Source organism: Electrona antarctica (assembly GCF_951216825.1).
Source record: "Electrona antarctica genome assembly, chromosome: 19".
NCBI classification, from domain to species: Eukaryota; Metazoa; Chordata; class Actinopteri; order Myctophiformes; family Myctophidae; genus Electrona; species Electrona antarctica.
This window is the reverse complement of record NC_136800.1, coordinates 29,564,759-29,592,331: the sequence shown is the minus strand read 5'-3', so window position 1 is coordinate 29,592,331 and position 27,573 is coordinate 29,564,759. Positions and strand designations below refer to the sequence as shown.

Below are 27,573 nucleotides of genomic sequence, written 5' to 3'. Positions count from 1 at the left end.
TTGTGTGTGGCCCTGTAGTTGTATAAATTGTGTGCAAGTGTTGTTTTCTCTTGTATATTTTCTGTTGCTTTGGCCAACCCTGGTTGTTTTTAAATGTGCTCGTCGTCAGATGGAAACCTCATATGTTCAAACGGTTCAAAACTGTTCAAATTCAAAAACAGCAACAGTAGCAGACCTATATGCTTGTGTATGTGCTAGTTGTGTGTGGTGTGGTAGTATGATCAAGTAGAGCGTTAATTAATTTACGAAAAAAAACATACAAAGTTAGATGAGATTTTTGCCCGCCAGCAACGATATATTCTAACAAATCACAGCATTAAACAGATGGCACACAGGTCATTCTTTCTCCACAAGACTTTATTGTCCATTTCAGAATTAAACTCGAGAAGCACTACTTTATCATTTCTGCACAATACGAAACCTTTTGCAGAATCATAGCATGACCAAACCCTGGACTCAGCTGACAAAAAAAGAAAAAGAAAATAGCTGAAACATATTGTGGCTTTGAACAGACTGCTTCACTTCAGCATTTAGTAGAACCACAGAACCAATAAGGATCAAGAGCCTGAAGTAAGTATGTAAAAGTAAACACTAACCCAAAAAGACCATTGGCTCTGAGACGTTCCACCATATTTACATGTGGACCGACCAGGAAACAGCTGAACCGTTTACATGTGTGGTTCTCAACGAGGGGCCCGGGGGACCCCCAGGGGTCTTTGCTGGGGGTTCCAGGGAGTCTCCCAGCTAAATTGTTGAGAGTTAAAGGCCTATTCATACTCCAGTTTGAGGTGATAGCTTATCACCGCAGTGTAGTTTTCTGAAGGTTAGAAAACTACAACATTACGTCACTTGCCGCGGTGATCAGCTTCACCCAGACACATCTCTCTGTTTTTACTGTCAGACAAGTCCTTTCACTCTGGGCTATCGGTCCCTTTGGTTTTGCAGGCACAGGGGTTTTGAATCTGCAACAGAGGGTTAAAGCTTAAGGACATCACCGCGTTTATGATGGCCTCGAGTCATTATGAAAGTGACGGTGCCAACTTATCACCAAAAACTGGAGTATTTATGAGCCTTAAGGGCTCACACCAGACGGACCGTTACTGGTCTCAGGAGTTATGGGGGTCCGTGGCTTAGTACACGCCACAACTGGGGGTCCTTGAAATCAAAACGTTTGAGAACCACTGCTTTACATACCGAATTTTGAGTCCCTATGCACTGCACTACCCTACCCTACCCACCCCCCCCCCCCCCCCCCCTTCCCCCCACCCCCCTCCAACACATCAAAATAAAAAGAGTGTGGGATGTTTCATCCTGATGCCTATAGGCCCCATTTTATTATTCAAATATTATTTCAAATGGAGAACTGATTTTTACAGTTGGGGAAAAGAAAACACAGAAGTCCGTTCCTTCCCTGCAAGTTCACATGCCTCCATCTTGTTTTATGATTGTGTCTTGTCTTCCAAAGTCATGATTTTTTTTTTGTCCATATAAAATCCTTCCTTTTTTTGTTGTTGGGTATAATCATTTACCGAAACTACATGTGGAAATAAAAATGTCCCCCAAAAATAAAAACAAACATAATGCAAAAACAATCCAAAAAAAATCCTGCCCCAGTGTCCAGAGAAGAGTGTGTGTGTGTGTGTGTGTGTGTGTGTGTGTGTGTGTGTGTGTGTGTGTGTGTGTGTGTGGGGTAGTGGTGGGTGTAGAAGAACTCACTGGTGGTCTGAGCTTAGAACCTGAGGTGGGCTTTGTGTTTGACCATGTATCTGTGAGAGACAAAAACAACAGTGTTAACATGAGTCACAGGACTTATATATATATATATATATATACGGATCGTTATGTTGTTGCTGTCGGGCAGTCAGAAACCTCTTAACTCCATATTGAAATCAGCCGATAGCTAAACAAATCCATCCTACAGATTCATACTTTGTCGATGCCAGAAATAGCAGACCAACAGGCTTGCATGTCTGCCATTTTCAGCATGCGACAGAGAATACATTTAGGCATATGTGGGCTGCTAAATATAGAATATATATGCTATATGTAATATATCGTATCTGATATTTTTGAGTGAAGCTGTAGTATGATCAAGTGCAATAATTTTTTAGAAAAAAGACTAATGGAGATTCTGCCCAACAGCAACTATATATGCAATACATAATTTCTACAGGTCTCATATTAGTGCCATCTGAAGTCACTTGTCTGTCTGCAACAGTTATGCTGCAGCGTTCACTGTTCTCCAAATCAACATGGAGCTTTGCTGCCCGGGCTAGAGAGGCAGAGTTTGTTCGAGAGGTCATGGGCTCTGTCCAATAAGCAAAGCAGCACAACAATGTGCATACACTCAAGTTGATATAGGTCAGGGCTATTCAACTGAATTGTTCAGGGGGCCACACTGTCAGACACCCAAGGGACCAGAGCACAATATTCTGATGGCAATCATTGCTATAGTGTGTTACAGTAACAGGGGTCTCCCCAGATCTTTAGTAAACAATAAATACATTTTCAGATGGGTTGCCAATTTCAGCCAATCAGGAAGAGAATTGTCAGCTTAAATGTAATACTGTTCCAGTTCCAGATTTGTCTGACAATTTCTTTGTGTCATCACTTCCAAATTCACTTGGTAATCATGTACCCTGTGTGAGTTATCGCTCCTGACTTGATGAAATTGGTATCCTGACCTGAAATGTTCATTTCTGATTAACCCATTTTGGGCGGGAACCCCTCTGTTAGCATTATGTTATGCTTTAGCTATTGAAAAATAGCAGATCTACAAGCTCATAGCGCGCCACCGAGTGGCGCGCTAGGAGCTTGTAGGTCTGCTATTTTTGAAAAATCGAAGAACGACTGACATAGAAACATAGCTTTTTCAGAAAACTGTCAGGATGTAGAAGACATTTTTAGAATCTGATCTCAGGTCAAAATGGGTTAAAGAGCTGGAGAGAAAGGGAGACTCCTGTAATTGAACAAACACGCTATAGCAATGACTGCTATCAGAATGTAGAGACAATTAAAACTTATTTTAATACAAAAATTAAATAAAATCACTTCCTTTAATTTAACTAATCAACAGACCAATCACTAAGATAATCTTCGACACACACACACACACACACACACACACACACACACCTGTCGAGAGTTTCCCAGAACTTCAGGAAGACAGGACGGTCCAGGTGGCGTTTGTGGTGGCTAAGCTCCAGCACCGTCACGTCCCACTTCCCGACGTTGGGGTCCGTCTTAGCCTCGTCATACTTCAGATGGAACGCACGAACTGCAGGGGACACACACACACACAATAGATGGGACATTGAACATGAAAATAAAAGAGGAAACCTGTCTGTTTAGGGCTAATTAACAGGTCTCAACTGTTTTGGTCGCAAATGCGGCTGAAATGTTATTAGTGCGTCCTAAAAATATAATTGGGAGCAATTGTGTGACTGCCAATAGTTGCAGTGGTGTGACCAAAGTGGCATGTCGAGTGAACCAAAACAAGCCCTCCCTGGTCCTGCCATCCAACGTGCATTCCCCTCTAAGCCCTCCCTGGTCCTGCCATCCAACGTGCATTCCCCTCTGAGGTTGAGCTGCCCCAGTTAACTCTTGGTGCCAAAAGCGTTAGCATGTAGACCGTTTACTCATTGACACAACGGAGCAGAGTACTGCTGCTTCGACATTAAAGAGCTTTGTGTACAATGTCACTGCGTGTCAGAAAGTACATTACTTCAAGTGTTTGAGGTTGAGAAAATATCTGAGCCGGCTACGGAGAAAGAAACGGTGTCTGTGAATGAGAAGGCAGTGTGTGTCAGAGCTAGGCAGAGATTATTCATAGGAACACAGTTGGTATATTTCGGCAAATGAGTTTCTTTTGAAGCCGTTTTTTAAATATAATTTAAATATTCAGAATCAATCAATGTGTAGCCTATTGAGAAAGTGGGAGCACCGGTGCCACCAAGTGAAAAAGTAAATTCTGAGCCCTGTGGAAGCAATATTGCTGGGTTAACCCATTCAGGCCTGACGTCGAAATAAAAAAAACGTTCGCTCTGAAAGAATATAAATTCAAAGATTTGTGCCGCATTTTTACGATTTTTCAAAAATAGCAGACCTACAAGTTCATAGCGCGCCACTCGGTGGCGCGCTAGGAGCTTGTAGATCTGCTATTTTTCAATAGCTAAAGTATAACATAATGCTTAGTTAAAACACCAAAAGGGGTTCCCGCCCAAAATGGGTTAAAAGCTATAATATGACACAGATGCGTCCTCAGGTCTAAATGGGTTAAAGCTCAGTTAAAGTTAAAGCTCAATATTGTGATAGTAATAATCATAGCAATAGAGTGTTTGTTCAGTAACAGGGGTCTAGTAATAATCATAGCAATAGAGTGTTTGTTCAGTAACAGGGGTCTAGTAATAATCATAGCAATAGAGTGTTTGTTCAGTAACAGGGGTCTAGTAATAATCATAGCAATAGAGTGTTTGTTCAGTAACAGGGGTCTAGTAATAATCATAGCAATAGAGTGTTTGTTCACTAACAGGGGTCTAGTAATAATCATAGCAATAGAGTGTTTGTTCAGTAACAGGGGTCTGCTGACTCTGCTCATCTCTCCAGCTCTTTAATACAAATACATTAACACATATTTCAAAAAACAAACATCAGGACTCATTCTGTTTTTCACAGTGACCGTCGGTGGTTCTCAAGACTGGATTTGACATACTATACAAGTGCTTCTATACAAGTGCTTGGTTCTTTTCTACGACAGTGCGGTGCCAACATATGCCACAGCTGCTTAACAACCCTACACGATTACAATTAAAGCATTATTTATTGTTGTGAAAAGACCTAAAAGACAGGTTCAAATACAATTTGAGGGGGGGGGGGGGGGGGTCACGTATAACATCCAGAACTTACTTTTGGCAAAAATGTCAACAGGCGATCCATCGGGCAGCAACCAGGGCCAACCCTTGAACTGCCAGGCAGGACCCTGAACGAACACAGCTACCACACGGTCCCTGCAAGATACATTATTATAAAAAATATTTTTAATAATATCCTTATATTATTCCACACTGAATCAATCCATTCCACTTTATTTATAGAGCATATTTAAAACAACAGCGTTGAACCAAAGTGCTGTACACTAAGTAAACAAATATAAAATACCAAGAGTAAAACAATAAACAGGGTGAAACACAAACACATTGCTTAATGGAAACGGAAACTCGGTCAGAATCATAGAAAGTAATTCTATGATTGCCCAAAGAATTGGGGAGGATGTGATCATACTTCCGTGCTCCGTTTTGGACTACTACTATGGGCGTGACAGGCAACACAAAGTGCATTACAGTAATCAAGTCTGGTTGAGATAAAAGCATGGATAAGAGGTTCATAATCAAAAAGGTTTATAGCAGACTTGACTTTGGCTAAAAGCCTCAGCTGATAGAAGCTGGATTTAACAACAAGTTAATCTGATTGTCAAACTTAAAGTCCCTGTCCAATTTGACACCAAGGTGACATGTTTGAGAACCATTGCTTTAAACAATATTCAGAAAATGTGGAAGCAACCACAAATGAGTAACTACACTTACACTCTAAAAAGAAAACCCCACAGTTATTAAAAATAAAACCCCACCGATATTTAGTGACTGAAAACTTCAGACAAACCAAGCCCAAAGTCGCTTGCAATAAGCAGACATGGCAACACAGGTGGGTGTGACTCACCAGTCCTGAGGAGCCAGCTTGAGGGGCTGGTCGATGACGCGGTAGGGCACGGTGACACTGACCGTGTTCCCACCAGGCTGGATCTGGTCTTTACGACGCTGGAGCAGCACCTCGTTGTCCCGGGGAATACCCTGCTTCTTCTTCTCCTCCGACGTCACAAACCTGAGGGGGGAGAGGGGGAGAGGGGGAGAGAGAGAGAGAGAGAGAGAGAGAGAGAGAGAGAGAGAGAGAGAGAGAGAGAGAGAGAGAGAGAGAGAGAGAGAGAGACATTTAAAAACTGTGGTTCTCTAACATTTTCATGTCAAAATCTCATGTAGGGTTCTGTATTTGTACGCAGAACCACATCAGAAATCTTTTTTTGTCCGCCATACAAAGTTTGAGATTGATAAAATGTTTCAAATTCTTCACATTTTCTTGAGATTTATTTAGATTTTTATACCTGATGTATATAATAAAGTGTGGTACGAGGTGTACTTCCGTATGATTTTCTTTTGCTGTTTTGGCTTTTATAGGGACCAAAACTGTCAGAAAATGACGGGGTTCCAATTTTCCTGACCCCCACCTTCATCTGGGGGGTCATATATTTTGGGACCTCCCATCTTTTCTGACTTTTGGTTGGGGTCTTTCTTCACCCAGGACCCCCCGGACTCATCTCAGTACTCATTACATTCCTCGCTCTGCTCCTGTTCCAGAACAATGTCAAATTAGATAATAATTGAAGCATTAAAAGTTTTTGTAGCTGGGCAGATTACAAAAATGAGTAGTAGCTAATACTGGCTAAGATAATTCTGGCTACCTGACAAATTGCCCTGAGCTTCCACCAATCGAACAAAATGGATGGAATTCAGAGAGTGGAGGGTATGTTCCAGTCAGGTGTCTTGCCCTCCCTGCTCCAAAGGCAGTACTTGAGCTCATCAAATGTGGTTGCAAAGCAGGTTGCAAGGGACGGTGCAGATGCTGATGATGACGAAGATGAATAGATCCCGCAAATAATGTATTGTAGGCATAATTGACCATGGTCAATACATGAATACAATACAATGAATACATTGAATGTCCTCTCAAATAGTGTTGACAGTCTCCACCATAGCATTTGCAGAGGAGTTTATTATTAAGGCAGGGTATTGTTTGAGCAGCTGCACCGTCCCTTGCAACCTGCTTTGCAACCATAGATGTGTGTGTGTGTGTGTGTGTGTGAAATAAATGGACACGTTCTGCGTGCCCAAAGTGAGAAGTTGCAATACCTTTATTCCCTGCAGTAACGCCTGTAAACCATAATGGCAGAATACTAATAAACTATCAAAGTACAATACATAAACGCAAGATACATATAAACATACTTTTTTAATGCTTTAATGCTTCAATTATTATCTAATTTGACATTGCTCTGGAACAAGAGCAGAGCGAGGAATGTAATGAGTACTGAGATGAGTCCGGGGGGTCCTGGGTGAAGAAAGACCCCAACCAAAAGTCAGAAAAGATTATTCTGGCTACTTTCAAAGTGTAAGAAATCAACTCAGAATATTTAAAAACCTATAAAACAACCCTAATATTATGAAAATCTGACATTAATTGTCTGGCGTACTATTATGGGAGGTCCCAAATAGATGACAAATGGAAATTTTAACCCCATCATTTTCTCATAGTTTGGACTCTATAGGACCAAGATCTGAAATTTTAGCACAAAAATCCTACGGGAGCTGTTTTTATGACACCTAGTACCACACAAGTGGTTAAAATAGCTGATCTACAATCTCACGAAGTTGTGAGCTTGTAGATTGGCTATTATTTTTGCTAATGTTCCCCCTAGAATATGGATGCTGGGGTTGAGGTTGAACTGATACTTTGAGAACCATGCCTGTTTCTAAGGGTTCGTTTTCTTCTTTTTTGTAACATGAACGACACAGGCCATGGGCTGTAGCAGTGTTAAGAATGTACAGTACATGTACAGTACACAACGCCTCTTACCTGTTGTCTAATTATACAGACTGGCTGGAAAAACCAGTGCGTCGTTAGCTCTGAAAATCAATTACTTCCCCACAAATGACAGCGCCGCACGACAGAGTATAAATTGGGCTTTAGAACGCCTGGTTGATTTATAGTTCCATTTACACCAGAGGTGTATCTGCGAGGCCCTGGCGTTGGCGGGTAGGCCACATGTGCACTTAATCTCATGAATGAATGCACGCTCATTTTTCTTTTCCAGCTTGGAGGGGGGGAAAAAAAGCTAGCATGTGGATTTCCAGTCGTCTTTGTGACGTGTGGGTTGGTGTTTTTTCTTCAGTTTATGTGTGCATGGTACTGTAGATACGGAGGCCTAATTAAACATGCTGTTGGGTATAGCGTACATTTATTAGACATTCATTATCATCTCGCTTGGTTCTACACAACCGGATAACGAATAATTCCAAGAAACGTGTGCTGAAAGGAAAAACCACGACCTTGCTCTCCCTGTCCCCTTTGTCCCTTTTCTGAAAAGGCAGAATGACGAAGCTGGCACTAAAGAGAATTTTCTGAACTGAACTCATACTGAACTGTAAACTTGAAACGGCAGCATTCATGCCAGACAGATATAAATACTTTACTTACGGTTGTTGATTAATATAGATTGTTTAACAAGCTAGATTGGAGACGTGTCGTGACAGTAGCAGTCCCTTCTGGTGCCGAGTATATCCACAGTTTGGTAGGACATTACAGAAGCTCTTGCGGCGACACCATGTTTCTTATTCAACTTCATGTTGAATTAATATGTTTGTTTGCTACATTTCATTTCAACCAGAGGCTCTCTTTTACAGAGAATAGCAGCATGTTATGTGATGTTCTGTCGTAGAACGACGTTGCATATAAAAAATAGCAGATCTACAAGCTCTCAGCACGTCCAATCCATAACGTATTGGCATTTGTAAGTCTGCTATGATTCATGGTTGAAAGGAAGAGCTGCTGTGAGTTTAGTCCCATCAGAATGCACAGCTGCCTTTCACAACCATTCGATGATCCTACATTAGGTAAACCTTTACTCGCTGGTTGTTTAAGGCTTGCAACAAAGCGTTTTAATGATGAATGCTCATTTATATTGGATGAAAAAAAATAAGATATTTAACCAGCGAATAAACGACCTACCTTTAGGTAATCAAAGTCGAATACCAAAAATCAGTATTCGTGAATGCCCTAGGCTTAGGACACAGACGTGAAATGAAAGAAAGACAAAAAATGAGCAGACCTGGAACACGATCAAAATTTAAGCTGATTTAAAAAATATATATATCTCTAAAATTATCTCTCTCCTGATTGGATAAAGCTGGTGTGGCGGACGGAAACGTTCGTACATACTATAGAAACACAGAGCTTTAACAATGAGAGCTCTGAGGATGACAGAGCAATGGTAAATCCCAACAGGCATAAACTCAGGCTTACTTGAGGTCTTGGAGGAGGTCCTTAGCGTTGAGCATGGTGATGAGAGAGGTGGTGGCGGCGGGGATGATGACGATGGGGGTCCGGGACCCTGCAGGGTTAGGAAGGAATTTAAAACCATGTACCACGGTAAAGGACACACACACACACACACACACAACCCAAATTTGTGTAAAATCTGCAAAATGAATGCTTACCAACAGCTTTAAGTGCCATTTGGTGGACAAAAGTGGTGGTGCTTGGGTGCCGGGTGTTTTCAGGCTATTCCACTATGACTCGCGTCCGGTTTTGGCTTCCATCTTGAATGCTTAAGTATTAGCGTTAATGCTACCAAGTTAAAATAAGGCCAATCCTTGCTCTAGCAAACGTTGTTCCCATCACGCTCACCGGATAATCAGAAAAGACCTCTGAACATCGCAGTTCTGGTCACACCACAGACAGCACATTTCCGCGAAAAAAGCCTGCAAAGGTGCGGCCTAAAACAGAAAGGAATGGCTATTGAGAAAAAACACCAGTGCGGGCGGGGCCCTGGCAACCGTGCATAGCAACCGGAGCTGTTAAAAAAATGAAACGCAGCGAGGCAATGCTATAGCGATATCAAATGCCTTAAGACGAGCCTTCTCGTCATCTGTACCCAGCGTCAGGTAGGTATAGGACAGGTATACTCGTCATACGGATCCAACGTGTTAATGGTACCCCAACTTTCAGCAGCTGTCACAAGGTTTCCCAAGGGTTGGAACAAATTGAAAGGTGATATTGACACCTTTATGAAAACATTTGTGAAGAAAGCCATTGGTAAGCATTTATTTTGCAGATTAGTCACAAATTTCCCTAAATAAGATTGAAGCTTTACATTTTTGCTTTTCTGAAATATCTGAGACCATTAAGGTTTTATGGAAGGATTTACAAGTTAAGCTACAGAACATGTATTCTTTTGCAAGTTTGACCCATTCTAATTCCAATGCCATACTGGAATCAGTCATGGCGAATGAAAACTTGAATCCATGCAAACAAAAACTAAAGGGCCAGGGGTTAAACAGAAAAGAAAAAGAGGTCACAGTTGTCAATGAGAATTGATAGTTTGCCATAAATCAATGGCCATCTTTGAACAGTAACCATACAGTTCCATCTATAACCACGCCGTTAAAACGATGCATACAGTACCTTTCTTCTGATTTGGCGGAGGTCTGGCTTGTGAAACTGGAGACGGAAGAGGAAGAGAGAGAAAAGCACACATGTACACATAAATTGTTGAACTGAAATAACCCACCATGCTGCGCCAACTACTGTCACATATTGTCGCTGTCGGGTGAACCTTTTGTACGTCCAGACCTGTTACTTTTAATCAAATGGAAAAAATTAACCTGTGTTCCAATGGATCTAATGTAGTTAATATTTAGTCATAAGCGATTGTTAATACCTTTCGATTTGTTAAATGTTTATATTATATAAACCACTTTCCCCTTCTTCCTTCCAAATACAGCAGATCTACAAGTTCCAGATATCATTATGTGACATGTTGTGAGCTTGTAGAACGGCTATTTAAGTCTTGTACGACGAAGTACAAGTAGAACATTAATTTACTGGGGAAAAAAGTAGAGAAGAAATATGGAGATACAAGGTTTCTGCCCGACATCAACGATATGTTATTGTATATGCTATTTCCTGTTTTTGAATAGTAAAAAAAATAAAAAATAAAAATGTGTGGGGCCAAACTCGTGACGCCAGGGTTAATGTGGTCAAAGTGAAGTGAACAGAGGAACCTACACAACCTGCGGTCTTACAAAACACATTTGCTTGTTCACTGCTTGCACCCGGTGTAATCATTTTCCCGTGGAGGACATGGAACAGTAATGATTTTATATACGCAGCTTTTTTTCCGCTGGAGGCCTCCTGGATTATTAATAACGCAGGACGGAAAAGCAACACAAACACATAAATCAGATAAGAAAGCCATTATTGCAGGTATACCAGGGGGTATGGTGATGATCAGATGAGCAATCCCTTACAGACATTGTATTGGAGACCCCCTTGAGCTGAAACCATAACAAATGCCAAAACAAACAAAATAACAAACTTTGGAACACAATATTAGTAATGGGAAATATGCGTGAGGAAAAACTAAAATAAAAAATGATAATAAAAAAAAAGTACAAAATATAACTTTGAACAAAATACTAATTGTGTTCTACTTCTATTTCTGCGGGTAACTTTCCGTTTTCCTTCACTCCTCCAAATGATATTTTAAAGCCCCAACACACTGACGCACGGGTTAGCAAAACAAGCTCATTGTTTACAAGGGCTGCTGCAGCCACACTGGAGGCGTCAAAACTTGTTGACGTGTCTCTCAGGGCTATTTTTGGAGCGTTGACGTGTGGCACAGACCTTCCGAAATGAGATGAAGAAACGCAAAAAGGTTTAACTCTTTTCATGTTTCACGGTTTTGTCAGTGATGCCGTGTCACAGACTTTACATCAACCCTGTTTATCAAGGAAAAACAAACAAACACACAGTCTTACATAACTGCGCACACACACATGCAGACTTCTAAACAAAGCACGGGTGCAGTGTCTTAGGGTCAGTGCTGCAATGGAAGAGGCGAATAAGAGGCAGGATTCATCACAGCACAAAGACTGGGATTGAAGGTTTCCAGCAATGGATAGCTGGAGGACGTGACCTTTCAGGGTTCACCACCACCGAAAGACTAGTATCTGTTGTAGGCTTGTTGATTGGCTCTTTGTCATACAGTATGATGAAGCATATAGGGTTTAAGTTGGTCAAGTGTCTTTCCCAGCAGCTTCATACCTAATATACATTCCATCACATGTACTCGCCAAGCGCCCCCGGTGAAAGGTAAAACGATGGATAGGAAAGCATTCATTACATGCAAGTACACAGAATGTTGTTTAGCAGTGACAACCTTTGACATTCTAATGGAACTATTTCAGAGGAAAAAATCAAACTAAACCATTTAGTGATTTTAGTGTGTTACTTGTGCTCCGCGAAGCGTTCTGATATGTAAATTCTATATTTTGCTGCATGGGGAATAGAGGACGACAGATATGCGGCAGTAGCTGAGTGAGCAGAGGTCACCTGGGAACCGGAATGGACACCGGTGTCAAAGTGTCCCTGAGCCAATATAGTAGAGATTGTTTATTACTTTTGATGCAGTATGGTCTTTCTGGTCCTGGGGACCCCTACAAAAATCATGTGGGGGAACCTCCTGGGTGTCCTGACCCACAGGTTGAGAACCACTGCCGTAGGTGCCATAGCACCCACTTTGAGAAACCCTGCTGTGGTGGTACTGAGCTACTGACCTGGACGGGGGACGGGCTGCAGAGCTGGAGTCTGGGCCTTCCTGGCAGACGCTCCCTCCTGCAGAACACACACAAACAAACAAACACACACACTTTTAACAGAGTAGCATAAAAAAAGGCTTACATATCCTTGGGGAGTAGTCTTTTACTGCCGTTGTTACTGCAGTGTGTACTCCATAAATAAATAAAATGCAAATAAAAGCAGATCTCAGATATGAAATATGTATGAAGTGGGTGGTGCCTAAAGCGTAACCTGACTCCAGGCTTCTACAGCAATTCTACAGAAACTAAAAAAAAAAACAGTGAATTTGCAACTGGACAGTCCACACTCGCAAAGTGTGAAATGCCTTGCAACTTTGCGATTGGACAAGATTAATCACTTCAATGAGCATTGAGCCGGCATGTGGATACGCAAATCTTGCGTATGGACTTTAGGTAGCTTAAGGTCCCTATAGGTCATTCAATCTAAATTAACTGTGGGATGTGTCCACAGAAACATTACATTTAATGCAAAAATTTAAAGCAAAAAAAAGTATCGTACTGAAATCCAATGTTAACTATTTAGGAGAAAAAATGCCTCTTTCAGTATCATCTTTAGGATGATATGCAAGTTAAGGAGAACTAAGAACAGATGTGATGCTCTGTCCAGGGGGAGTTTTATTTAAAAAGGCAACACACCTCCCTCGTTCCGTATTCATAGAATTCTGCTTATGAAATATGGAGGTTTGCAGCGCTTTACCAATTTGTTGCTCATCCTCCCATTTTCCTACAGGGCACTATTGATTCCCCTCGGGGAAATTAAGTGTGTGTGTGTGTGTGTGTGTGTCTGTCTGCGTGAGAAAGATGAAGGGGGCAATGCTGAGGGTCACACCCCTGCGGTCTAGTTGTAATCTATCATTCAGTGACATTCCCACAGGCTGGAGCGCACACTCGCACAGGACCTTTGGAAAATAACGCAGCCGTGGGCTGACCGGCAGTCCAGCTACCCTCCCCCGGCAACTGTTACTAAATGCCGATACGGTCAGGAACACGCTGGCAGAGTCAGCGCGGGGCCAAGTGACACCGAGAATGACACTCAAGTGATATAGTGAGTGGTGTTGAGTACGTAAGCCGCTTGATATGAATAAAAACACTCTTGTATCAGAGCGTGTGGTGCAGGCCAACTCCAGGATACCAGGATTTTAAGCTTCCAAAACACATGTCAAAATGTGTCTATTAATCAAACAGAAAAGATGATGTTTGGGCAGTTTGAGGAATAGGTCTTTAATGAAACCACACCAAATCAAACTTCATGCTTGAGCAGTCACATTTGCAAATCTTGTCACCGCATTAGAGATCTCGATCCCAAGGAAATCGCAATAACACATCTGCCAACTACTCTATTTATACCCATTCTTTAATTCACTGCTTCCCATTTTCTCTCTGCATTTCCTTATAGCAACAGGCCAGAGTTTATCAGCAGACTGATTCACAGGAGTGTTCTAAGCTGTAACTTAGTATACACACAACTCAATGCATAAAGCCCTTCTGGCAATTAACTGCAAACATATATCGAAACCGATATTTAGAAATTGACACGTCGGAAACTAGTAGATTATCAACACATGGTGCTAGTAACAACAACACACTCCTCACCCCCCGAACCCACCTCACCCCTGCCCACTTTGACAGACTGGCATGGCTTAGGGTCGGCGACAGAGTACAGCATCTTGCAATGGGTCTGGTCCACAAGATTCGATACTCCACCAAGATACCCATGTACCTGTGTAGATACTTCCTTAATGTTAACGAAGTCCACACCCACAACACCAGAGGGAGTGCAACGAATCATGTTCAACCCAGATTCGGCACAAACAAGGGACTAAATTATTTTCGCTCCTATGCCACCAAAATGTGGAACGCCCTACCAACAGTCATTAAGACATGCGAATCCCTTGACTCCTTCAAAACCGCTCTCAAAGGGCACCTACGGACGGCTGCAATTCGAAACTGGCCCCGTAAAATCTGAATCCCCCCCCACCGCCCCCCCTTTTTTCCCCTCACTGTATATGTTTCTTTTCCCTTTTTACCTCCAATATGATGAATTCCTGTACTGTTCTTTGTCTATATAGAAGTGTCTATTTGTACGTCTCTAAATGTTTTGATGAATTGAACATGGTGGACCCTGTTGTAAACAAGTGTAATGCTTAATTGGGTCGTCCACTCACAGTTAACAGCCTTTGTATTGAGTTTGTGCTTGAAATGTACTGTAATTCTGCAAACTGTTAATACAATTTTCAATCAATCAATCAAACTCCAGTTGTTGTTACTGTTGTTTTATGGTCGTTTGAATTAATTAATTTGTCATGAGTTGACTCATACACTTGACTATAGCTGTTCTGTGCACATGTAGGCGCACGTCACGTCACGTCACGTCACGTCACGTCATTAAATTGTTGAATTATCAATACAACCTTAGTGTTTAGCCAATAATTAGGGGGCCTCAGGGGGGCTTAGCTAGTTTTCAATTTAGTCTCAGTCAAGTTCCAATCACCGCCGTTAGTTTTTTTTTCATCATGGGTGCGTTTGGAAATGCACACCGGGAGCGCACTGGCCTATTAGTTTGTATAGGCAGTGCGCTCAGTGGGCCTATATCCCAAGTTCCGAACGTACCCTATATTTAGTAAAACTCATCATTTTTAATTGAGTCACGTTTTAGTCGACTAAAAGTTGAGTATTTTAGTCCAAGAAACTTTACATTTATTTGTCTAGTTTTAGTCAACAAAAACTGTTGACATTTTAGTTTAACCATAATTTCAGCCCTGACTAGCCACCACAGTATGATTTTTAGTAGGCAGCCCCTAAGTGTTGATTTACTTAGGGGAGTTCACGCATACACACACACACACACACGTGTGTATGCGTGAAAACTCCCCTAAGTAAATCAACATAGACCCCTGGTATAGAACCAATACCACACTGATCCGAGAACAGCCTAACAAGACACCTGGTTATATAACCAATGTCCAATTCAACCACCTGAACCCAGTACAGTACCCTCACTAAAAACACTGGGACAACGCTCCACACGTCCCAAACTCTTCTCCCTTCTGGCTCCAAAACTATGAAATCCCATTACAATCAGAACTGCATCCTCACTCCCAATGTTCCGAAAACCCACCTTTTCAGACTCCATCATGGCCCGTAGCACTTGCCCTAGCCCCTTAGATAGCACTTTATGTAGACTTAGATAGCATTTTATACAGACTTATAGCATGTTACGTAGACAGCACTAGAATTGCATTTTATGTAGCCATAGCACTTCATAGTATATATGTATAGTATATACGTATAGCTTTTATGTATAGTTTCATTATATAGATATTCCACTATTACGTTCTTAGCTTACGCATGTTTCATGATAACTACTTTTTATGTATGTGATGTATTGCCATGCTTTTGTTCTTGCTTAATGTAAGTCGCTCTGGATTAAGAAAGCCTGCTAAATGCCTAAATTGTACAACAAGACAACACCTATAGAACCAATGTCCAGTTCAACCACCTGGACCCTCCCTGATAAGTCTAAATTCATGCTGAATCCAAATCTTGTGTTCCTAAGAAAGGTACCAATAAGTTAATTATAAGCATTTTATATTAGTTAGGAAAAGGGGGGAGTTGCTCCCCACAGCTGCCTAGTCCTGCCTACAGGATGATAAGGAGGACTTCATCTTCATCATACAAAAAGGGTTGGTCAGCCAGCCCTCTCTCTCTCTCTCTCTCGAACGTATTGGACGCCTCGTCCACAGCTCTCAAGCTTCTCTCAACCCGCTCTCAGTCTCAACACACCACCTTTCCACACGGAGGAAGGGGAAGTTAGACACATGTCCCTTCCACCTCCGCCGGCGACAGCTGTCTCTCTCCAAGGACGGGTGACAAGGACACAAGCACTCCAAGACAGCAGCCGCAGCAAGCATTGCATCATTTCATGTGGGTGGCAACTCTTTAGTTTGAGAGTGTAGATTAGCCATTTTGAATCATTGATCTTTCTCTTTCCTTTACTATTTTATTATATTATCTCTTCTCACTTGATAGTAGATTACTGGCCATTTCCTTTTCCTTATCTGACCTTAAAGGGGAATACCACTCATTTTACTATGTCATTAATATACCTTAGAGTTGTGTGGAAATAATAAAAATGTCTCCCAATTCTGTGTTGCCTAGAACTGGAGGTCTGAAAAACATCAGTAACATTAAGAATTACATCTTTGTGATGTGAGATGTACTTCATAATGTTACTGATGTTTTTCAGACTGGCAACACAGAATGGGGAGACATTATTATTTCCACACAACTCGAAGGTATATTAATGACATAGTAAAATGTTAAAATGTTGAAAATAAGTGGTACGTACCAAGAGAATCCTGACACCATTACGATGGTGTCGCGTCACATCCAAGGACGCAAGGGTTAAAGTGGTCAACACTATTTTTTCATTGTAGATTCATTATTATGCAGTATGTAAAACGCAAGTGGTTATAGTATAAAACAAACAAAAGAAAAAACGAATCAGAAATCAATTCTTCTGCAAATTGGTTTATAAATACAGCAAGGCACCATAGTAAGGATGAAACAATTGGGGGGGGGGGGGGGGGGGGGCATGCCATATACCCCACCTCCTATCAATTGTGAAATACTGCTGGAAAGGCAGATATTACACAATGGTGAAAACAATACGGCTTGAACGGTGACTACACAGGGGAGAAATTATCAAGCCTGAGGTTTGGAACCGCTCCAAATGGGTGCCGGGGGAGCCGATAGCACTGCTCCAGCATAATGGCCCCCGTGGAAGTGTCGATGAGGAGACCATCGCACCCAATCCCCCCACCCGACACCCCTCGCACTTTTCACCACACGCAAAGTGGAGATATCCTCTAGTTCCTCTTACTGAGGGGTGGGAGTGAATACAAATAGGTCATGAGCCCAACCCCCGCTCGCCTCAGCTTCCCACAAAGCAGGCGGAAACAGTAGCAACAGCAGCTCGTAAGCGGTAGAGATGGTGTGATGTGTTGGTGGTGGTGGATTGGGGGGGGGGGGGGGGGGGGGTAGAGTGTACCATCACTGAGGCAGAGGCAGGAGCTGTCCGTCAGAACCCAGACGCACAGCGTTAGCTCTCAACCACCACCCCACCTCCCCCCACAGCTGTCTTAAGCCTCTCACCAGCCGCTCACCTCCGGAATACAGGCGACAACCACACACACACACACACACACACACACACACACACTGCGCGCGCCCAATAGCAGGCAAATCCATCAAAATTGGAGGGAGGGGGAGAGTGCGAGGAGGGGTGGAGGAAGGGAGATACGAGGGGGAAAAAAACGACATGACAGAAAAAATAAAATACGAGCAAGGAAGCACATAAGAGGAGAGGTTAACGGGGAAGGAAGGAAAAGCAAGAGCAAACGAGAAGGCGGTGGGTGCAGGCAGCACAGGAGGATGAGCAGCAGCAGAGACAGAGGGTGGCTGCTACAACGCACACACGCACATACACCCAGCCGCTACGTTCATCTGCCCTGCCTCGGTGCACGAGGCAACAACCACAGCACAGCCAGAGGACCCCGGACGCCCTGGGCTCTGTGAGCGAGTCGAGATCAGCACACCGTCTTGCCCACTCTTTTCCTGGAGAGGTGGCAGCCAACAGCACAAGCTAGCATCAAAACTCTGCAAGCACAGCCTCCAGGGACGATGCACCGCGGCAGAGCAAGAAATTGCAACACCAGAGCTCTCAGACACATGTATGGCCACGCACATATGCGCTTGCATTTTGGTAGGGAGCTGTGCGTGTCAGGAAGAGGACCCGGCAAAGAAGAAAAACATGTTCCGTTTGAATGATAATGATGAGCTGGTTGGCTGAGCAGACGGGGACTTAGTCATTCTAGAGGAATAAAAGGATGAGGACTTGGGTTATCAAGCCCGTACATGTCAGTGAAGCAGTAGCGGATCCACAACATCGAGGCACAACACGCGACCGGCTATGATTCACCAAGTCCGAGGACAATTGGGGAAGAGGAACCGTGATTCAAGCTGAAACAGGCGTGTGTGTACGTGTGTGTAGTGCATGCTACAAACGACTGTTTCGGGTCTGTGGTGGTGGGCGACCCGATACCAAGGTATGTAAGAGAGACAGTTCCAAATCTGAAGGCCTTTTTTCCTCTCACGCTTGCATGCCAAGTGCATGTACGTTCACATGGCTGGGAAAGGAAATGCTTCTTTTCATTTCAGTTGACGCGTCCATGAGAGCCGAACATAAGTCTTTTCAGTGCTTCTGTGAGCTCTCACAAACAGTTCTTTGTCTCTGGGGGTCCTTTAAGAGGGTTGTGTGTAATTCAGTAGAATGTGAGAGGACACACATCACTCCAGGGGGGCTTAGTGGCCCACAAACAGAACATAGGCTGACCATTCTACAGACATTTCTTATCAAGATTCTGCACTGTTGGGAAGCAGAGTGTAGAAGTGCATTTAGCATAAAGCAGTGTTTTACTGTGTTTCTGCAGGTTTAGGCAAGTTAGATTTAAGAGTTTTTAATGCCACTCAGAATTACATTTAACTACTTGAATCCTCGCATCATTAATCTGGGGGGAGAGACATTTGGGAAAGACTGCTGATTAACAAGCTCACAACGTGTTGCAATGAGATGCGTTGCTAGCTTGTAAATAGACTATTTTCAAAGAGATTTAGTGTAATATAACAGCTGTCGTTCACAGATTTGAACTACATTTTAAGTGGTTTAAGTGGATAAGAGTAAGACCAATTTATCACTTACAAAAAAGCACAAATAAAACACAAGCTAAATAAACCCTAAATCCTGTTTTTCCATCCGTCATTCATGTTTCTCATCTGGCATTTTTACAAGTCTTTTTAAGGCCTTTTTAATGAATTTAAGTTGAACTTTTTAAGGGGCTACGTAAACTCCGATAACACATAAGAGGAAGAGGGGAGGAACATCTTTGAGGGTGGAGACGTTTCTTAGAATCCAGCAGACAATGTTTTACACAGAATTGTTGTACTGCACAATAATTTGTGAGTTATTTCAAGAATAAATCAGAATAAAGTGTTTGCTTTCAAGACAAAAACAAAAAGTTTACAGATATTATATGTATTATTGGATACGATCAATGGTTATTTGCATTTATGAGGTTAAATCCTTGAGAATGGTTTGAATGAAAACCCATATCATACCATATTCTCAACATGACAGAAGAATCAAGTTTGCTTCATTTGCATTTAGGAATACTTTACTACTTTACGTTAGTTTACTTAGGGCTATTTAGGGTTACGTTATTTAATTACATATTCATTAGGGATGTGTAAATGTGTCAAAAATGAAAATCGATTAGCATAATTCAATATTAATCGATAATCGATTAATTGATAAGCCCCCCCCCCAAAAAATAAATAAAAATAAAAAATAAAATTTTAATGAACCCTACAAATAAAAAAGATCTTCCCCCCCAAGGGGTACCTAAGTCAAAAAAGTTTGGGAACACCTGATGTAGATGCTTAACTCTAATTTTAACTCTTGAGTTAATAAGGGTCCATTTGGTTACTAACTCCATCTTTTAAATGATGACCACTGGACCAGTGTTGAGCCAATTGATCACCATAGCAACCCCAGCCTAGGCCTGATTAGGTAAATGCCCAACACCTGCTAAATCCTCCAAAGTCCAAACATGTATCTTGATTCGAATCAATCTCCACTCACACTCAATGACTCACACTCCTCATGGAGCTACACAGACATCACAGGCACACTTTGGTAGGCCTATAGCCCTGTCCTGTTTGGATGAAGGAGGAAGTAACAATCACATTTAGCTTCATTTAACTACTAGCAGAAGTTTTGCATAGTAGATGGCTATACGGATTTTATCTACACCTTTTCTTTTCCTTTTTCAGAAGGCCAAAATTCATACAGCACATCAGAGTTCATTCACGACGCTGGACCAGACATCAGGTTAAGGTACGGGCTGTTTCTCATATCATTTACTGAATGTTGTAGGCTTCAGCAGTGTCTACAGTGCTACTAGCATGGTGGAAATGTGATGCCATCTTGTGAATGTCAAGGTCAGTCCATTTTAAAATCAACCAAACCAATAAATATTAAAAGAGGGGAAAAGTAGCCGTTCTACAGAACCAACTTCACAACAAAATCGAATATACCACCGTTTCCCACACAGTGGGTCGGGACCCATTTGTGAGTCACGACGAGTAAAAAAACCCATTATCTTAAAATAAATCATTTTATACATTTTAAAACGAACAAATCTAAGAAATATATATATAAAAATAATAATTAGAAAGTAGTACAAATGGCCAATCTACAAGCTTGTAGATCTATTTTCAGTAGTTAGGGTCCTGGACAAACGTCTAATCTCTCTTTTGGTTCTTGACCTGAAAAGTTTGGGAACCACTGAAATAGACTAGTGAGTACAGCAGTAGATGCTCTTAGCTTCAATCATCGCTTATTCAATATTTTTTCCAAAATTAGAATATTGGACACATTTAAGATTTTTCTCTTTCACTAGTCCCATTTCGCTAACTAAACTAATAACAGAAATTCCATCTGACACCTGACGGCTCATTTAAAAGCACATTCTGACAAGTGTGACAACCACTCAGCAGGTGAACCAATTCCTTCGAGAATTTAGACATGGACTACTGCAGTCAGCTCTACATCACTCAGGTACAATGTGCTGTCGATTACTACGTGGATAAGTGACAAGAGCTGAATTAATCTGAAACCATCAACGCTTGAGACACTATGGAGAGATAGACGATAGGACGTAGATGTAAAGTGGGGTCAGGCCATTTACAGCTATAAACACATTAAACACAGTAATTTGATATTTCACGGGTAGCCAATGCAATTGGGCTAGAACGGGTGTACAGTAATATGCTCATGTTTATTTGTACCCGTTAGCAGTCTAGCTGCTGCATTGTAAATGGGAGAGGGTGGACTGTGTCAGCCCCAGGTACAGTGAGTTACAATAGTCAAGTCGAGAAGCAATGACTATTTCCAGATCCTTACATGTCAAGACCGGCTTTAACTTTGCTAACAATCTCTAAGCTGATAAACACTGCCCCTCAACACATTGCAAACTTGTTTGTAAAAGGTCAAGGAGCTGTCCAAATGGACACCTAGGTTCCTCACTGAAATGTGCACATGAGCAGACAGGGGCCAAGAGCGTTAGGGCAGTGAGGGAATGGGTCTGGCCTTTGAATTGCCTACTTGTAGTACTTTCATGTTTTAGTCAAAATGTCACTGTCATGCCTTTTATAGTATGCCCTCTCCTTTTCTCCCATTAGGACCACATTCCTGGAGATTGGCCTTGGAGCAAATCAATATGAGCCAATAACGGTTCCAGGTGAAACCCGGAAAACACGGACATCAAAAGCCCCTTGGGTGAACTACCGTCACATATTCTCCACAGTTTCTGCATCTATGAGAAGCTGCTTGCAACTTCCCTGACCAACTCGACTGTGGTCCAAGTGGATTCAAGATCACGCACGCAGCCGCTGGACGCCATGCAGTGGAGGAGACGCCACTGCTGTACGCACATCGCTGGGCTACTGTATTTCCTCTCGCTCCTGGGGGTCGTGGTCTTTCTGGTCCATCGGGACTGGTTGCCGGGCCTCGCGGGGTCGCCGTGGTGGAGAGAGCATCCCGTGGACCATGGAGGCAGCGGGCCACACTCCAAGGCAAAAGGAAACCAGAGCCACCAGCAGCCCCTGTGGCGGTTCGTGATCATTCCACAGCCGACCATCAACATGGACGGCAACAACGCCAGCTCCCGGCAAGATGCCGATGACGACTCCTCTCCTCGGGGGGAGGCAGGTCTGGAGAACTCTCTGGCAGCCAATGCCAGCCAAAGTGAAGAGGGTGGCCCAAGTGGCGTGCTATCGCCTGGGCCGCACCCCTACATCATTAACGAGGCAAACAAATGCCCAGAGGGAAAACCACCACCATTCCTGGTGCTGCTGATAGCCACCGAGGCTCGTCGAGTAGAGGCGCGGGACGCCATACGGCAGACGTGGGGAAATGGGAGCCTTGCTCCAGGCCTAGGATTCATCCGGCTGTTTCTGCTGGGGGCGAATGAAGGAGAGCTGGGGCGCCTACAGCAGAGGACCTTGGAGTCTGAGAGCCTGAGGCACCACGACATCCTTCAGCAGGATTTCTTGGATACCTACAACAACCTGACTATAAAGACACTGATGGGGATGAACTGGGTGGCCATGCATTGTCCACGGGCCAGCTATGTAATGAAAACCGACAGCGACATGTTCGTCAACACCGATTACCTCATCCACAAGCTGCTCAGACCCGAACTGAATCCCAAGAAGAACTACTTCACGGGAAATAATATGAGGGGATACGCACCTAACCGAAACAAAAACAGCAAGTGGTACATGCCCCCGGAACAGTACCCAAGCGAGAAGTACCCCACTTTCTGCTCCGGGACGGGTTACGTGTTTTCCGCAGACCTGGCCGCGAAAATCTATCGAGCCTCTCTGAGAATTCGCCGCCTGCATTTGGAGGATGTGTACGTGGGGATCTGCCTGGCCAAGCTACGGATAGAGCCCACGCCGCCACCCAACGAGTTCCTGTTCAACCACTGGCGAGTTTCCTACTCCAGCTGCAAGTACAGCCACCTGATCACGTCCCACGGGTTTCATCCCAGTGAGCTGCTCAAGTACTGGCACCACCTGCAGAGCAACAAGCACAGCGCCTGCATCAACACCACCAAGGACAAGCAGGGAAGACCTCACCAGAGCAGGCTCAATGGTCAGAGAGCGCCGATTACTGCGAGGTTGGGATAGCACTGGACATGAAAATCACTGTATGAAACTCACAATATACTGTACATGTTTTCGGATATATTGCAGATTGATATTTGTACACTTAATGTTCTGAGCTTGGCATAAAGGTCCCCGATTCAAGCTTGAGGTAAAAAAAAGAAGAAAAAAAAAGCAAATCATTACATGTTGCAGCTATGTCAGTTTTCTATGAATCCCTCTTTATGTATGTTGTTAACTCCAAACAAAATTAATGTTGTGTAATGAAAGACAATTGTTCTGTATTTTCCAGATTCTGTACGAACCAGCTTTTTACAAACCAGCACAAAAGGCTTGCACAAAATATTTACACCCACTGTTTTATACCTGGTTGCCAACTTGTGATGTGACAAAAATAATATGAACTCAAGTTGTTTATCAAAGCCTGCACTGAGCCATGAGAGTTAATATACACTGGGAAAGAGTCAAGTAGTAAGAAACAAAGCTATACCATTGGGTACCAAGGGCCCCGTTTCAAGATTTAGAAAAGGAGAAAAGAAAATCATTCAATTTTCTATAAACCTCTTTATGTATTGTGTAAATGCCAAAAAATGAATGTCGTAGAATGAAAGCAGATTTATAATGTGTCATTCCACAGATTCTGCACAAACCAGCTTTTTACAAACCAGCACAAAAAGCTTGCACAAAATAATTTCACCCATTGTGTTAAACTTGTGATGTGTCAATAATCTGAAGTTGTAAATCGTTTATCAAAGCCTGCATTGAGCCTTCAGAGTTTATATGTATACGGGACAAGATACACATGTAAGAAACGAACTAGAAAGCTATGGTACGGTTTACAGAAGCTATTGTCAGTGCCAAATAAACAGTCAAATATCAAATGGCCAACGTCACTGAAGTGTTATTTCAAGAGTGGAAGTGTTCAGATAGGAAGTCCAAATCACAAAATCGACAACTGGTAGTGAAAAAAGGAGGGGAACGCATTGAGGGGCACCTCAGCTTTGCAACAACATTTCACAACTGCTCGATAGAAGGCCATGGTATTGGAGACGGATCATTCTGTGGGCTGTGGCCAGCAGTTATCCAAAGTGCATCAGACATTCATGTTATCATCTGGCCACTGAGCCAAATCAAACAGTTGCTGCTAGCTTAGTAGCCAAAGTTGACATGAGCCCTGTTGAATAGATTAGAAGTAGGGTTGGGATTAGTTAGGATTTTAACAGTTCCGGATCCTTACCAGATCCCTCTTAACGGTTCTGGTTGATGAATGATATGGTTGTGGTGACAAATGTTGTCTCTTTAATGTTCAGATTAATTTAATATGAAGGACCCCTTACCCTAATGGAAACAAGCCATAGTGCTTTCTTGGATTATAAAATCCTCTTGTATTGCAGGCCTTGTATTGAACTGTAGGCTACGTTGCTGTGCTTTTTTCTGCAAACTGTTTATAAAGTAATCAATCTATGGAGGTATATGCACCTAAACGCTGGGCTCTCAACAGTCAATCAAGTTGTAAAAATAAGCACACACACACACACACACACACACACCACACACACACTCTTTTCAACAGCTAAAAAAAATCGTTTCTGCATCCGTTTGAAAGGTGCCCGTGTGCACACCAATGTGGAGGTACGCAAACAGCACAAACTCAGAAACAAGTAAGCATTATGCACAAAGGTGAAGGCTGAAACTGGAATCCTCATGATATGCAAAACATGCAAAACAATATATTATATAATCACATTACATGTACATGCATAACCACATCACACGTCCAGCGGGTTTCAACCCAACGAGCTGCTCGAGTACAAAGAACAGATCAGAGCCCCACTTCCCCATAACAGCCCCAGAGATCTGAATAAATTACCAGATGCAGCAGCAAATATATTGACTTTTCTGTGGTTGACAACAATGGATTTAGGTGGTGAGTAAATTCCAAATTCCATTGTGGCCGCAACAGTGCTACCAGCTCTACCAAGAGACAAATACTAAAGAGTAGAGCTTCAAATAGCAGAGTGTATCATATTGACTACAGATGAGTACTCTACGAGCTACATTACAGTCACAGCTCAAATTATGACACCAGAATGAGAAATTAAAAGTTTTGTCTTACAGACACGGCATCTTTTCACTCAACACACTGGACTCAATCATCACACCATAACTCTTGTTCCAGACAAAATGTGAGAGGCTGAGGTGTCCCCATACCATACATAAAGTGCTTTGCACGCACTTTAAACCTTGAGTTGCAAGTGGCTTTAAGGTAAACTGCGTCAGCCGTCTGCTCGATCGAGAGACGTTTAGCAGCATTTTTTCCACCACCACTGTAGCGTTCCAACTGCCACAGCTGTGCTGGCCTCCAAACAATGTTAAATCTTCTTGTACATAAACCGATAATGGATGTAGCCACACGATTGTACAGCTTGCTCGACATGATTGAACATGCCTCGGAGGACAACAAGCTGCCGCTGCAGCACTACCATGCGATGATCGGCACAACACACACGAGATGGGACACTAGTCTGGACACTGCCAAGATCAGACGCCGAGGACATCGTAAACTTCTCATATCACTGGAAAGAATACAAAATAACCACTGTGGTGTGCGAAAAGTCCCAGCCCACAGTCTCTCTCATTATTCCCCTCGAACATATTGTCTCTCTGGGGTGGACACTTCATGTCCAAAACTGTTCAGGATTCAAATCGGTGTATGAATGTTCGTGTGAATGGGTGAATGTAATGTACAATCTATATAAATGCACCATTTACCATTGAATCTGAGCACCTGTAACACTCCTCGATCCAAGGTGAGAACTACTTACTTAACATTCCTGTGTGTGTGTGTGTGTGTGTGTGTGTGTGTGTGTGTGTGTGTGTGTGTGTGTGCGTGCGTGCGAGAGAGATTATTATGCCCATCTAGCTTTGTTTGATAAATGGAGCTATGCTTAAAAGTTAATAGTGTTGTAACTTGTGCTATAGACGCATTCAGAGATGGGTGCCCTGGTGGCAACGAACTTATTTCCTGTAGCACATAGCTGTGGTGTACAGTCACGTCAGTCAGCTGTTCTACTACCTTGAATGGGAAAGTGACTGAAGTTAGTCTGCTCAAACGTTACTCTTTTACCTGCTTTTTACTAACAGTAACTTTACAAAGATGCCCAGAACATCAGGATGAACCTGTGTAGTTTATGGCTGCTCCAACAGATGCCCAGAACATCAGGATGAACCTGTGTAGTTTATGGCTGCTCCAACAGATGCCCAGAACATCAGGATGAACCTGTGTAGTTTATGGCTGCTCCAACAGATGCCCAGAACATCAGGATGAACCTGTGTAGTTTATGGCTGCTCCAACAGATGCCCAGAACATCAGGATGAACCTGTGTAGTTTATGGCTGCTCCAACAGATGCCCAGAACATCAGGATGAACCTGTGTAGTTTATGGCTGCTCCAACAGATGCCCAGAACATCAGGATGAACCTGTGTAGTTTATGGCTGCTCCAACAGATGCCCAGAACATCAGGATGAACCTGTGTAGTTTATGGCTGCTCCAACAGATGCCCAGAACATCAGGATGAACCTGTGTAGTTTATGGCTGCTCCAACAGATGCCCAGAACATCAGGATGAACCTGTGTAGTTTATGGCTGCTCCAACAGATGCCCAGAACATCAGGATGAACCTGTGTAGTTTATGGCTGCTCCAACAGATGCCCAGAACATCAGGATGAACCTGTGTAGTTTATGGCTGCTCCAACAGATGCCCAGAACATCAGGATGAACCTGTGTAGTTTATGGCTGCTCCAACAGAACAGAACATCAGGATGAACCTGTGTAGTTTATGGCTGCTCCAACAGAACAGAACATCAGGATGAACCTGTGTAGTTTATGGCTGCTCCAACAGAACAGAACATCAGGATGAACCTGTGTAGTTTATGGCTGCTCCAACAGTAGTGGCAAAATTCAACTTTGGAGAGAATGAGCCGGCTGAGACGAGGCAGTGAAAGCTCCTGAAAGATACATAACATCGGTCTTAGTGTTACCCAATCTTTCTGTTGTATGAACACAAGGCTGCTGTACTTTATATGCTTAATAATAATAAACACTGATCTGTTCTTGTCTTGAGTAATATGTCTCATTAATAATAGTAATACAATATTATTATTAAGCATTTAGTATTAAGTATGAGGTAGGCTATAAAGTACAGCAGCATTGTATTCATTGGGTAAGACAGACGGTATGCATCCTTCAGGACCTTTCACTGCCTCGTCTCAGCCGGCTCATCTCTCTCCAAAGTTGAATT

General features: G+C 42.8%; 2 protein-coding genes across 4 annotated transcripts in view; one reads left to right on the top strand and one right to left on the bottom strand.

Annotated features, from left to right (window-relative positions):
- Nucleotides 1-339: 339 nt before the first annotated feature.
- The window catches only part of cdc73 (cell division cycle 73, Paf1/RNA polymerase II complex component, homolog), a 42,693-nt gene continuing 15,459 nt past the window's right edge, over nt 340-27,573 (bottom strand). The window contains exons 11-18 of one of the 2 annotated variants that reach the window (XM_079529929.1): nt 12,444-12,501; nt 10,291-10,326; nt 9,130-9,217; nt 5,716-5,877; nt 4,906-5,006; nt 3,136-3,277; nt 1,689-1,766; nt 340-1,658 (exon numbers count right to left, since the gene is read on the bottom strand). In XM_079529929.1, the coding sequence (XP_079386055.1) occupies nt 1,730-1,766; nt 3,136-3,277; nt 4,906-5,006; nt 5,716-5,877; nt 9,130-9,217; nt 10,291-10,326; nt 12,444-12,501 (624 nt within the window). In that variant the 3' untranslated portion in view covers nt 340-1,658; nt 1,689-1,729. Of the gene's footprint in view, nt 1,767-3,135; nt 3,278-4,905; nt 5,007-5,715; nt 5,878-9,129; nt 9,218-10,290; nt 10,327-12,443; nt 12,502-27,573 lie in introns of both variants that reach the window. The other variant, XM_079529928.1, reaches the window with a different exon arrangement.
- LOC306943570 (beta-1,3-galactosyltransferase 2-like) lies at nt 17,759-23,418 on the top strand. 2 transcript variants are annotated; one of them, XM_079529983.1, is made up of 3 exons: nt 17,759-18,592; nt 20,376-20,439; nt 21,786-23,418. In XM_079529983.1, exon 3 carries the CDS (start codon nt 22,005-22,007, stop codon nt 23,295-23,297), a length of 1,293 nt encoding a protein of 430 aa, XP_079386109.1. In that variant the 5' UTR covers nt 17,759-18,592; nt 20,376-20,439; nt 21,786-22,004; the 3' UTR covers nt 23,298-23,418. The 2 variants fall into 2 exon arrangements, with proteins under 2 accessions (XP_079386109.1, XP_079386110.1); XM_079529984.1 differs by lacking the exon at nt 20,376-20,439.